At 38.4% G+C, this 13954-nt stretch overlaps 1 protein-coding gene across 3 annotated transcripts; it reads right to left on the bottom strand.

The window, feature by feature from the left end:
• Positions 1 to 1010: 1010 nt before the first annotated feature.
• LOC141905250 (acetylcholine receptor subunit alpha-like) lies at positions 1011 to 13452 on the bottom strand. Of its 3 annotated transcripts, none has more exons than XM_074794068.1 (8): positions 13376 to 13452; positions 12016 to 12105; positions 8529 to 8674; positions 7421 to 7465; positions 6681 to 6790; positions 5034 to 6048; positions 4443 to 4582; positions 1011 to 2013 (listed from the first exon to the last, which is right to left on the bottom strand). In XM_074794068.1, the coding sequence occupies exons 2-8, from the start codon at positions 12092 to 12094 to the stop codon at positions 1956 to 1958; spliced, it is 1593 nt and encodes a 530-aa protein (XP_074650169.1). In that variant the 5' UTR covers positions 12095 to 12105; positions 13376 to 13452; the 3' UTR covers positions 1011 to 1955. The 3 variants fall into 3 exon arrangements, with proteins under 3 accessions (XP_074650169.1, XP_074650168.1, XP_074650170.1); XM_074794067.1 differs by lacking the exon at positions 13376 to 13452 and adding an exon at positions 13036 to 13115; XM_074794069.1 differs by lacking the exons at positions 1011 to 2013; positions 13376 to 13452 and adding exons at positions 2942 to 3080; positions 13036 to 13115.
• Between the last annotated feature and the right edge of the window lie 502 nt (positions 13453 to 13954).

Here is a 13954-nt window from a genome sequence, read left to right as displayed (position 1 = left end):
CTGTCATGCGTGCAGCCGTAGATCTAATAATGACGTTGTATATATGTAAAGCCGGATGCCGCGCACTGACGCACAAAAAGATGAAACAAAAAACAATTCAGGTTTTGCAAATATTTGACGCAATCCAGAGGTGGATTTAGGATAGGTCTGGAAAGCCCAGTTTTTGCGGCTAACAATTTATTGCTCGTTATTTCGTTTTAGAATCGCTATATTTATATATATAACGCAATGTAAATGAATATAAAACCAGACCTTAGGAAGTTTTCCCACTATTTTAGATCCATGGATCCCACCTGTTATTGACACTATGTTGTTTAGTGTCGTACAGAAACATGTCTTTTTTCTGTTGGTTCCTGGTTTTGTGACTAATGTGCGAGTCAGACTGTACGATGCCAACAGAGCTGCGGATGTTTTCACAAAACAACGTTAGCTCAATCCCCCCCCGTGGTGATGATTAGAAATTTCAAATGAGTAAAAAAGAAGCATTGTTTCGTTTTGAATATCCAGTTAGTCAAATTATTATTGGCAATCAATCTGTATATAGTTGCTATTATGGAGGATTGATTTTCCAGGTTTCATGAAGACAACTTAGGGCCTATTTTGAACGTCATATCTCTCGATAAATAAAGCTTTATCTGTTTGTCTAGTTTTCATCTATACAATTTTAGGCTTAATCTTAGACTATGCAATAGCGAATAAAGCTTTATTTAGTAGCTACAACTATCACTGGATCCAGTTCCGCATTCCTCGGTAAAAAATTCAAACATTTCAAATGAACTAATGATCCATAACTTTTGATTTGAGCTATATTGTAACCGTGGAACTGCTGTGGAACCGGGTTCCTTACATCGATTCACCGACATTCGGAAATGAAGCGACATCTCGAGGTCGGATTCTGAACGACACTTCATCCAGCGATCTATTCTGATAAGAGTCAATATTGTCACAGTCGTCACTATTCGGGTGATGACTTAAAAAGCAACGAAAACTAACGTAAAATCTCTGCTTTATTTTATGATATAATTTATATAGCGACAAATTATTCTAAATGATCACAAATATTTTACAAACAAACACTCTGCATTTTAACCAATGTATTATATACAATTTTATACAAATAGCGGCAAAAGTCAGTGCAGTGACGTCACAAGCATCGTTCACGCGCGTCATACTGACCGTCAAAAGGTAGCCAATTGTACTACAGTTAGCCGCTTGCATTTGACCGCCAAGGGGCTGCAGTTGCTCAAAGGATGGTTGAATATTATAACCGACAGATAAATACCACAGTAACAGTGAACTTAGAATTGTTATATTATGTCAACTATCCACTGGTTAACTCTAAAGCCTAGCGCACATTGACACTGCGATTGGAGACAACTAGTTGCAAGGCAGTTTTCAGCGCATGAGAGCAACTGGCTGGATACGATCAGTTGCTTGAATGTGTCGATGTGAGCGAGCTTACGATTGGTAAGCGTCGATCTATCTCCAGTTCCAGCCAGTTGCCCATGTTCTACTTTTGAGCAACTGGTTGTACTCAATCGCAGTCATATCCGTCGATGTGCGCGCTCTGGATCTCGACGATCGACATGCGCCATGCAGTTGCTGCAACTGACCGGTTGTAACTAGACTTCGATGTGCGCGGGGTAATCGTTCGGTAGCAACTAGTTGTCTCCAATCGCAGTGTCGATGTGCGCTAGGCTTAACAACCAACGTTTGAACAACTGCGGCCCCTGAATAACAAGCCGTGACGTCTCACAAATACCTCTTAACGTAAATGAATTGGATTTCTAAACATTGTCAACCGGGGTTCCCACGTTTAGTTTAATTCGCTTGATTTAAACAACGAAATTCTAATAACTTTGTTGTGGACGGAGAAAAAAATGAACTTAAGACATTTAAGTAACAGGAGACAAAATAATGAATTGATAGATAGCTGGAGGGGTTGGACATAGCTATCAATCACCCGCCTCGGAGTCCACTTGTGTACAACAACTTTCTACATTTGTTGAGCCCCTGCAACGAATCGTAAAAAGAAACAAAAGACAATATATGAAATAAAACAACTTTGAATTGATTTATACAATTTGATGCTGATTGAAATAGATCAGCAATTGATGCAGGATAACAATCATAATGATTTCAGAATATGAAAAGTAAAAAGATAGTTCTTATAAAAAGACATAAATGGGTCCTTTTGATAATTTCTTTAAAAAGTCCCATCTTTAAAATCACGTCTGTTTACAGCAAGTTAGGGTTAGTCGCACAGTCATCGCTTACGGTAGATTTAAGATCAATCCAAGTATGAGTCAATCTAACAACTTACGAACAGTCTAAAGATTGAAGACCACTTTTGAACTTAATTCACAACTGTGCGACTCAAGGTACAACGAATATTCAGGATTCAGTTGCACAGGATTAAAACAATTTAGTAAACATTCTCGAGTCCGTGTTGAAACGATAATGAAATTTACAATTCCAAACTCATAGAGAAAACGAGTTTGAAAAGTCACAGTTAAAGAGTATTCCCGAAGACGACTATTAATGATATAGTCGAAGCGTCAAAAATCAAGCATCAGGAAACCTTTTCGGACTTGTTTTTCTCTTTTTTTCTGAGTTGGAATATTGGCAATGAACTATTTATGACTCCAACTATGAGTCAAACTACTGTAGAACTGGATTCTGTCTCGTTCTCTGTTGAAATGCGTTCTTCATATATTCATTAATTATTTACACTAACACTTTTATGTACATTTTTAACGCGTTTATAAAAACACGTGTTTTGATTTTCAGCAGACAATACGTTAATCTCTGTTAACTGAATAATCCTGACGTTTTCTGCTGCTGTTTCTGCTGCTGCTGCTGCTGCTGCTGCTGCTGCTACATTTAGAGTCAGATGAAAAGAACGAGCAACAATTTGCCATTACGTAATAGAATCTCATCCCGAAGTCTCGAAGTTCTATTTCTACTGCCGTATAACACCTTTACCACTTTACCACCATTACCGGAAGTAGGGATTGTTCCCGTTAGACCAGTGCGCGTGCGCGCATGCAGCATGCTAATCTGTATGATGTGTTAGTTTTCTGAAATAGTAGTAGTTATAATTGTATGTTAGTAAAAGCGGTGTTAGAGAGTGGCGTGACGTGTGTTATTTTCAATAAAGCGAAACCATTTTGTTAAGACGAAAGAAATTTTACTAAATTTCAGCAGAAAATGTCATATATTCCTAAACAAATTTTATAGTGACGAAAGTGACAACAGATTCTACTCGATATCCACACATTTCCAGATAAATTTGATTTCTTATTTACAGGCACCGAAATGGAAACCGACAACTAAGTGTGGATCGAATCATGAACGCATTTAAACTCTGTTTCATCCGAACAGCATGTGTAGAATGGACAGAAATAGTTATATGTATTAAGTCTTTCTAACGTCAGTTTGTGTTAGATAAACCTACCATGTACGTAGTGATAGAGTTAATCTGTTAGTATAATCTCTAATCATTCATTCAATGGATGCTGTAAGGGAGGAAAGTTCGTGGTTAAATAATAGCCCATTTCCCGAAACAGATCATTATCAAGCTTTCATATATATATTTTCGCAGAGATTGAAGGAGAGACAGAGAATGAAAGAATTACTGCTACCACCAGCTGCCCTCGATCCCTAGATATCCTTGATACAATATACGACTTAGAGAAAGTGGTGATATGTTACTAAGTGCCGAGATGAACCAATATTTACATTCATCTCATATCATACGCTCTCTCTCTCTCTCTCTCCCTCTTGCTCGATATGAAATTGTTTATCTGATATACCGCAGTAAGTGAGAGAGAGAGAGAGAGCGCGCAAGATTTTATGAAATATTTGTAAAGAGCTCAGTCACAAGGTACCAACGCGAGTGTCACAATCTTTCAAAGAGTCGAATGAAAGCTAAGCTATTTCAGACTCCTTAACGGATAATTGCATTCTAAATTATTCATTTTTCAAAATTTGGAATTAGATTTTCTTGCAGTACGCTTCAACCCAGTTCCATAGTTATCGGTTAGAATTTGTTTCTAGGGTAAAAACATTGGAAGTAAACTAATTCTAACAAAATGAGCCTGTAGAGCTGGGTTTTTTTTCTAATGTACATGAACTCAATCTTTTTTTAGTTTAGATATCTCGGAAAGCCACAACCCGGGAATATTCAGTGATAATCATAATGTGAGTTCAGTTATTACCAAAACCAAAATTTAATAAATCATTACCATTAGTTTATATAAAGAGGTTAGTTAATCCTAATATAATCCACGTGTTTCTCGTATTTCGATGGTAGATAGGATTAGAATTGTAAAACTAAGCTCTGCAGATACATCAAAATGACACCGCAAACCATCTTCATCCCTTCACCGAAACACGCGGAGATTAGTGTCAGTAATTTGTAAAGATGAAACGACGTTTACCTCGGTATTGGAACCCGTTTATCGTATAATGTCGGTGCTTGTAGGATGATACCTAACGTACCGACCAAACAAGCCGTAGTGAAGATCCACAGAAACAAGCGATCCATTACTGTAGCTACGTACTTCCAATCCTCTCTTATCTAAATATGAATAACATTTATTCATCGTTAAAGAAATTAGCAATTAGCTCATCTATAAGTGTTCAACGACCAGAGGACGTAATCTCGTCGGATCCTGGATCAAGTTCCACAGTTGTGAGTTAGAGTTAACTCTGAGTTAAAATTAGTTCATTTTCAATGAGTTAACTCAGAGTCAAATCTTAACTCAGATCTGTGGAACTGGACCCTGGTGAATAAAATGCATTTCTACAAGTCTTTAGTAAAGTAACAGAAAAGGGATTTCTTTCACATTTTTATATTATACTTTTGATATTATTCATCATCAAAAAGTTAGAAATACTCCATCTATATTTCAAACTTTAAAGTCAAACCATCTGACAATGGGACTGGATCCATGAGAATAAAATGAAATTCTACAAGTTGCATAGAATGGGTTCAGGAGACTTCTAAAACGCGTACCCACATCGCTTACCTGCGATTCCTCACAGTCATTACGTAAATGTTCGGCCACGAAGTCTACACCGTCAAGCGCCCTCTGTATGCGAGTAGAGAAAGGACGCTGTCGCAGGGTTGGATCTCGTAGATATTCTTCGCTGCGCATTCTCATGATCGGGTTCGCACGAGCGTTTAAATCATAATTCATACCTCCATTACCGCTTATGATGTTTCTGTAAGACCCTTTCATTTCAATGCCGTTTCCGACTGGGGTTTTATTTTTTGGGTAGCTATCATTGTCCGGATTCGGGCGCCGCATCAGCAGCAACCGGGGTAGAATGTTCAGAAACACTTTGCGCACCCAGGGTGACATCGTGTGCGTCGATGGCGACCGATAGTGTACGTTTAGCACGATAACAGTCACGATGATAGACAACGTGACCAATATCATCGTGAACAGTAGATACTTCCCTATCAACGGTACGACTAGCGACGTCGGCGGAATGATTTCGGCCAACAACAGGAAGAACACAGTCAACGCAATCAGAATTGAAATACACAAAGTAATCTTCTCGCCACTGTCAGACGGAAGATAAAATACGAGTACCGTCAAAAATGAGATGGATACGCAGGGTATGATCAGGTTAACCGTGTAGAATAGCGTTTTTCTACGCATAGTAACATTGAATGTAATATCGGGATAAGGCTCTACGCAACAAGGATAATATTTGATATTTCGTTTTGCCGGAGCGTCGAGAATGTCCCATTCGACACTCTCGTAAAATTCTCCCATATCGGCACCGTTTCGAATAACAACTTCGCCTTCCACATCTAGAGGTCCGCTTTTCTGTTGTATATGTTTTAGATCGACCTGAAATCCGTCGTACGACCACGAGCCGAACTTCATTCTACATTTCTGTTCGTCGAACGGGAAAAACTCGACGTTTATGGCACAAGAACTTTTATAAATAGCCGGTGGATCCCACTGCACTCGACCGTCCGAATTCAGCGTCGCTTTTGTCATCAACGTCACTTCGTAGTTTCCGTCAGCGCTGGAATATAATCGAAAGCCTTATGAGCCGAAGTCGCTATCTTCACGTGGGACGCATCGGGAATTCTCAAATAGAACGGGGAAATATAATGCATTGATATAATGGATTTGTGTAAGACCCAACGGGAAAAATGTCATCAATAAAGAGCAATTATATTAATGGTGGTGCTATTTTCTGAAGCACTCTGCAGCTGCGGATTTTTAAGAGACCGTTTTCAATCAGTCTGGTTCACTGACAGCCGATTGCGCCGCGCTGTGTTTGTCGTCTACAGCAAACAAACTTTAGTTTATTACGCGATAGAAACAGATTGCAAATACGCAAATAAGATATAACCAGGATTACGTCATCCCTGGTGACGATTCCGGATAAGAACATCACAGACACAGCAAAATTACTCGTTGCGTCATGAATAGTACGAAAAATATATCTTTCATTTTGGAGCTCTCTTTGATATTACAAGGGCACTACTTGTCTTTGATTTTGAATCAGATATTCCCATCTTATTGATTTAACTGGTTGATTTGACCCCTACAAAGCCACCACTCCTCCGGGAATGAAACGGCGGGTTTTGACACAGGCGTCCTCCTGTAGTCCTAGACATTAGGATTCAAACAATCCATGACCAAACATACTTATTGTAAATAACTATATCCGGCAGCCAAATATCTTCCGACGGCACGAACAATTCCGTCACGTCACCGTATTCTGTAGGGTCCCATTTCAGCTTGTAGTCCATCCATTCCTGAAATGTTTTATGTTTTAATAATTTGAACACGAAAAACGAAATGTTTGACGTCAATTATCAAACACGGTGTCTCTTGTTCTGTGTTATCACCATTTCAATTTTTGTTTATAGTCTGACTTGTTTAGCTCTGAAGTGGTGGTAATTTCAGAAGTTTTTTGTAAATGTCAGACGGATACATGTTCATGAATAATCGCGTTAACGTCAGCGAATATCATATTAAATTCATTATTAAACATGGTATCTCCCTTTTCTGTGTTATCGCTGCTATTCTTGTTTTCGGCGAAAAAAAATCATCGTCTCTTGATTTGTTTTTAGCTCCTCTGATCTGAAGCGAGGTGGTAATTTGAGAAACGTTGTTTCTAAATGTCAGATGGCAGAAGCAATTAGATGCAATATGCATATATACAGTGTATAATCGTTATTCTGTCGCTTGTGATAAAGTTCTAGGGCTGCAATTAATGTCATTTCCTGCTCGTTCAGAGAACACCTAATCCCACAGTTCTTATTCATCATCACGTCTCAATTTTCTGATTCCTGCTCGTCGCAAATTGAAACCATGAAACTTCTATATATTTCGCTTGCCGGTCACTTCAATTATCTCGTTCCGTTAAATATAGCGATACTCACCTGCCGCAGCCAGACATTAGTCGTCATGATTTGATTCTTCTCGTCCTAAAAATAGCAAAATCGAAATCAAAATTGGTCATAGTTTCTTCAGTGGCTTTCTTGCCAGGGGAGGATCTATAGGTCGTAGTAAAGGTACGTAATACGTTTGTTCCATAATGATAGAATAGATTACGCTATATCATTAGTAACGTAGACCCCGATGGTATTTTGACTAGATGATATTTTAATTCCTTTTATGCTTTGTAGAAGTGGCCTTTTCCGTCGGTACTATGGTTAGAAGTCGCTCCTCTGAATGCGTCCCTGGCTTGCAGAGTGAGTTAGCTGAAACCACCTAGGACCACGAACTGAAATGTCGTTGGGTCGCGCTTTGATGTCTCTCATCATAATGAAAGGATCCATTTAAGCCATTACGATATAATACACACACACAGCATCAAAGTACTAAATCTCTATTGAATTTCGCTACTAACGTCACTAACAAGAGATCAAACTTCATTTTAAGATCTATCGACGAGGGGTTAGTTTTAAGCTACGGGCAGTTTGCTTCGCTGAATCATTAATTCCTAAGTTTAGAAGTCAGGCAGTAATTCAAATATGTCTGACCGGGGCTGACGTAGCCATCGGCGACGAGCTAATTGAGAGCGGGAAATTCTACGAGAGGCCTCGATGCATTCTTGTGTAAACTAATGAATTTTAATTAGCATCGTTGTAATTGCGGCTGTTAGCCTCCGTGTTTACTACTCAGACCACATAGCTTACAGGGTTATACGACGATGTTCAATCATCTAACATGGAATATTCATTAAATAAGCGGTTATTGTGACTGGCGAATCGAAAGCTCTTGAGAATAAATCAGTTTTCAATTTGCGATTTATATCTCAATTCATAAGACTTAACGAGGCGTGGGTTATATCGTGAATAGGGTAAATACTTCTGAAATAACACGATTCAATCGTAAATACGCATTCATTGATCATTTCGCAGGCCCGTGCCGAGGGGGGGGGGGGTTACGAATGAGACCCTCTAAAATTTTCAAAAAGTCAGTATTAAAAGGGCCGGCTCAATGTTATTCTACTAAAAACACTGGATAATGAAGAATTCATCTTACCACATCGATTAACTGAGATATTTTCAGGTTGAGATAAACAGTAAGTTTATCAGTGTTATTGCCGACTGGTCTGATCAGTTTGTTATACCCGCTACTCTTCAACAGATCATCGTAAAGTCTCTTAGCATGTGGATTACAATGGCACTCTAGAAATACAAGAAATTCAAAAGCATATTCAACACCACTAAAACCGACACTCAAAAAATCTATTTATTAGTAAAATCAGAAATGCATGTATTTTGGGTAAAATATATTCGCATGTATATAGAATATGGGTATTATGTTTTTTCAAATATCTTTTCATAAAATTATATTTTACAAATATCGTAGGCACATATTTTTCCCAACAGTTTTATGCACAATAATCTGGTTAACATTTAAGGTTTTGTCGTGCATTTTGTTGTTGAAAAAGCGTAGCATTCAGAAAATTTAAGGAATCATTTATATCTGAGATATTTGAGAATAACTTTAACCTTTAATATTTGAGAATCATTCGTAGGGATTTTGGTGTAAAATGCGAATCAAAGAGAGTGGGGGAGGATGGAGAAGGGAGATGCTAGAAGTATATATCCTTTCTCTCTCCTCTCTCCCTCCCCCTCTCTCTCTCTCTCTCTCTGATATCTTACACTTCAACTCGATCGATCATTTCTCTCTCGTCTGTCAGTGCGAGGATTAGGAAACTAATTATAATCACTCGTCAGCAGCAGACCAGTGCTTCTCCAGAGCTCTGTACTAGAAACTGTTTCCATATCTTCAATACATTAACACCAATTACTGTAGTTATACGTCAAATAGCTTTGCATATTTCATGAACACTCTGCGTACAATCTTTCTTGCGGTTTGGTAATAACGTTTCTTCGAATAACGTTTCTAGGGTAATTCTATAATGTACCATTTTTGTAATCACGGTTCGGTATAATAACGTTTCTATATGAATGATGTTTTTAGTATTTCCTCGAGCGATGAGCCTCCGGTGATACATTCAGATCGATAGGTTGAAGATTGGATAATTATCGAATGTATAAGGGATTCGATATACGAAAGATCAGACTCTATACACGAAGTCATTTCATAAAACTATTAATCATCCGCATCGATTGAACAGACTGCGCGCTTTAATCACTAAAACCGATTAAATCGTCGTATAAAATCATTAATTCATTTTGCTCATTGTTTGTCTCCCTCTCCACTGTCTCTATCCGTTGAGCTCAAGCGATGCTTCATCTTCTACAAAAATGTATTCATCGTCTCGTCTTGCTTTCGATTTCCTATAAGACTACGAGCTCGCTAGTATTACTGATGTCTCGGCTAGGGCGCGCTCACCGGAATATAAACTGTTTCATTAAACACTGAATGAATACATTATATCGTCGCTAGGTAGTTCTTTACTAGCACTTCACTGTGCGCCGAACAAGATGACTCTGAAGAAGTCTTCGGTTAATCATCAAAACTTTCAGATATCGATATTCGGGAATCTGACGCCGGGATGAAATGGGTCGAGGGTTACTCAACTAGCCTAATACCAGCAGAATTCGTTCACCGATTTATCCCCAATGCCGATACATAGAAATCAGCAGAAAAGAAATTAATGATTTTTCGGTCTTTATTTGATTCCTGCGCATGGTATTTCAGCTATGAAGGAACGACTAATGAACTATCAGTCAATAAAATGTCATTCGCTCATAGATCGTGTTAGTGATGGTTGCACAAAGCTTTATTGGTAAATTTACATTTAAATGAAATTTGAAATTCATTTTCATTCGTATTCATCTTTTCTCAGCTTATTTCGGTTTATGTGCAGTTCAAACGTTGAGCGCGGTTGAAATTATTGAAAGTGAACTTAGACTGTCAATTCTGATTAAATGCGTTTATGAACGCCTTCAACAAACATATCCTTGAAGCCGGTCCGGTAGCTGCAGCCATGACCGAACCAATAGTTTATATAGCTGCTCAGAGATCCCTTCAACGACGGGACAATTACCCCGAAATATTCTATCAACGTTTTTAGGAGCAAATCTTCAAAAAATCCACGCCTCGCATTTGCGACTCGACGCTACGAAAGCTGCACCAATCGTAATCTTACCCGTCCCACCCTTGCATTCGACTCATTTCTATTATTTCCTTGCCCAACTCGGTCAGTCATCAAACCTCGACGTATTAAAATGGTCTCAGAGGGTAAACGAAAGCACACATAGATTATAACAATAAAGTGATCACATATATTGTAGTTTCCTGGCTCCAGTTCTACGTACAAGGCTGGCTCTCTTTATCCTCACTGGAGCCTCAGTTCAGAGTATAATTTTTAACTCGCAACAGAGGAACAGGATCCTGGAATTTCCTAGAAAACTGGTTGCATGATCTGTGCCGGAGCTGGAAATATCTAAAAGCTGTTACAGAGCACCAGCATTTTCTTCGTCGCATAATTGGATATGAAAATTAGCTAGTCACAGACGCGAACTGCTGCAATGAGCATTTAGATAAACATGAATTTCAGAGACGGCAAATGTAAATCGATGAAACTCAGTTAGCTATTTGTCATATCGCTTGTCAATGGTAGTTTATTTGCGCGGTATTCAGTCAACCTTTCCTCGTTCATTGCATGTAAACTTCTCCCGGGAGACGCGCAGTAACAGAGATCGCTCGACGTGGTAGTATAGGCCTAAACTCGGTGAATTCTGAGTCACACGACTGATATACATTACATTGCGCAGTAACCCCGAAATTATACATTTCTCCTCCATCCGCATGAAACGAATATCGGCAAAATGATAAAAAGCGAATGAATCGTACATTCTTTGCATTCGTCGATTCATTTCGCAATTTTCTCTGCTACTCGTTTGCGCTCGGGATGATATATCTTCATAAGTTGTAAATATTGTCTGAAGATAATTGAGCCAATATTCACATTAAGATAAATCAAATATTTGCCGAAGAATACGTCTCGTTTTCCGACGACGACCCCGCCGGGGTAGACTACAAATCCACCGAATCATCCATTCGAGACACGTATCTTTGTAAATCACTGGAATTCAATAATCCTGTGATATTATGAGGTTTTATGAGTAGAATCCGCATGAAACGTTGTTGGCAATAAATTTATCTAATTCAGTACGATAAACACTACACAGAAAGAGCCGACATTCATCTTTTCTTGGGAAGTTTTCACGAAGCTTTGAGAAGTTTGTATCTAGTATTTTTCATCATCAAGTCCAGATCAAATGTAGTTGAATTGTTTCGAGTTAAACCGATAAAGTAGACTCCGCTCGAGTCCAATTCGGATATAACTGTTTAACTCGAATGTATTTTGAGATATTTCTGTGGCCCTTTATAAACGGGAAACATCCAACTCGCATAGTTCTAGTCAGATGTTTACGGCCCCAAACGATGAGACTCGAGCGTAATCTACCAAACCAGATCCAACTCGGATATCAGGAGTGGAGTTTCTATATTTCATAAGATATTTACTATTATTCTATGTTTTACCTACCTCTGAATATGGACAGCAGAACAACGAGTACAGTTGCATAAATGCTCATCGGCGAAGTTATCGCATTCATCCCTCGCATCTCTTATATCTCTAAAAAAACAACAGCAACAACGATATTTACAGGAGAAACCGCGTACTGAATATATCAACACAACGAATCTATTTACAGTTCATAGTCGAATGAGCAAAAAGAATCGGTTTTATCGCCTCCGTGAGGTAGCGAGATAGAATTCGATGATTTCTGTAGAGCTTGAATTCACACAGTTTCATCATATGCGCTGGACCGTTACGGGTGACGAGAGATAGAGATAGAAAACGATGATAAGATGCGTGCGATGATAAGGAGGAGAGACAGCAATGATATTTTTTTGGATGATGAAGAACTGTATCTGAAGATGAGTGAATCGTTGATGTCGCCGGCAGTAGACATTATATTATACATAGTTACAGCGAATATGATCCGAGCTGAAGCTGCGAGATCATATCACTATCATTATGTCTACATGTCGCTGAGGCTTGTAACATAACGCTAGGGTCAACGATCAAATCTCTTCCCCCGCGCCCATAATTCTGGGAACCACTTCATGTTTATAAGAGGTTCGTAGGATAGGGGATAGAGGCCTAATCTTGAGTCCCAGGATCCAGTTCAGAGTCAAAAATACTTCATTTGTTCAATAAGTTGAATTCTTACTCAGAACTGTGGACCAATTTCCATTTATAACGAGCCCTGGCTGCGGGTTATTAATGTTTAGATGTTATGTATTCAAATTGCAGATCTATTTGTTTGAAGACTCAATCAATAATCTATGGAGAATCCCGCAATAATGACGAAAAATGATATAAAGTCCGAAAATGTTAGCTTTGGCCCGGTATTTATTCAACGTTTTGAAGACGACTAATAGAATAAAGCACGTCGTAACACGGGTAATGTTTTATTAATGGTTTAATCAACTCAATCTCAACTGCATTTTTACACGAACTTCCTAAATCTCAAACATAGTATACAAAAACAGTACTTACTAAATCACTGAAATCTACGTTACACGATATCCATATGTAAGGTTTTAATATTCCTGAGGTGTGTATGTCTGTATTATATACATTTATAGCACACAACGTGATTGTTGTGAGCGGTCGTGGACAACAGGACCGGTACTGCCACATATGGTATTTACTAACACACGACACACACATTGAAACAGCTCTACGCCGGGAGACTCTTTGATCAAGTCTGCGGCCGGAGCGACAAGTTGAATATGCCGTGAATTTCACCGAATTCATTTAAACCTTTTACCTATTTTACGGTTGATCATCGCTTTAGATTCAGTGTCATGATTCTATAGAAACCGATATATCTTACCTTTCCATCGATGTATATACAATAACGTATGTTCATATACCAGACGAAGAAAACGAATCAAAGATTTTGACCTCTCATATTCCCGAATAATACAAATATGTATCCGATATGTACTGGATTTTTGCGCATATTTTCTATACGTCTATATATAACTGATGTATATGATGAATGATGAAATCAGGATACTCTGAAATTGATTCAGTCTCGTGCACCTGTTCACACATAGAACGTAGATATTCAAGGCACTGGCAGCTGACACCCTTAATATTACACATTCAACTCCGAGTATAATTACAAAACCAATGCGAAATATGACTGCTTTAAAAAACGGAAAATATTTAGATCTGCAAGAATTTAAATCGAAACAATTTAAAGATAGTTCAAGCATGCTGCAGCAACTGAATTTGGTTGTTGCTGACAAATACAAGTTTTTAAAAAGCATTTCTGGATGAAACGGTCGCCGTGCTTCACGTGATAAAATTATACTCTATTCTATGAGCTATTTTTAAAACCTTTTCAAAATGGATAGACGTCTAAACGTCATTAGGTTTTCCTTGTAATGGTGAATTTTTTCTTATT

The sequence above is a fragment of the Tubulanus polymorphus genome, chromosome 5 (genome assembly GCF_964204645.1).
Source record: "Tubulanus polymorphus chromosome 5, tnTubPoly1.2, whole genome shotgun sequence".
Classification (NCBI taxonomy): Eukaryota; Metazoa; Nemertea; class Palaeonemertea; order Tubulaniformes; family Tubulanidae; genus Tubulanus; species Tubulanus polymorphus.
The sequence above is the reverse complement of the archived record's forward strand: the minus strand, read 5'-3'. Positions and strand labels throughout refer to the sequence as shown.

Excerpts from the sequence above, each read along its gene's own strand:
- LOC141905250 (XM_074794068.1), bottom strand. The coding sequence starts at position 12,094 with ATGCGAGGGATGAATGCGATAACTTCGCCGATGAGCATTTATGCAACT. Across the intron at positions 8,675-12,015 it reads TCTGCTGTCCATATTCAGAG|AGTGCCATTGTAATCCACAT; the intron begins GTAGGTAAAACA and ends TTGTATTTCTAG. Across the intron at positions 6,791-7,420 it reads CTAATGTCTGGCTGCGGCAG|GAATGGATGGACTACAAGCT; the intron begins GTGAGTATCGCT and ends AAAACATTTCAG.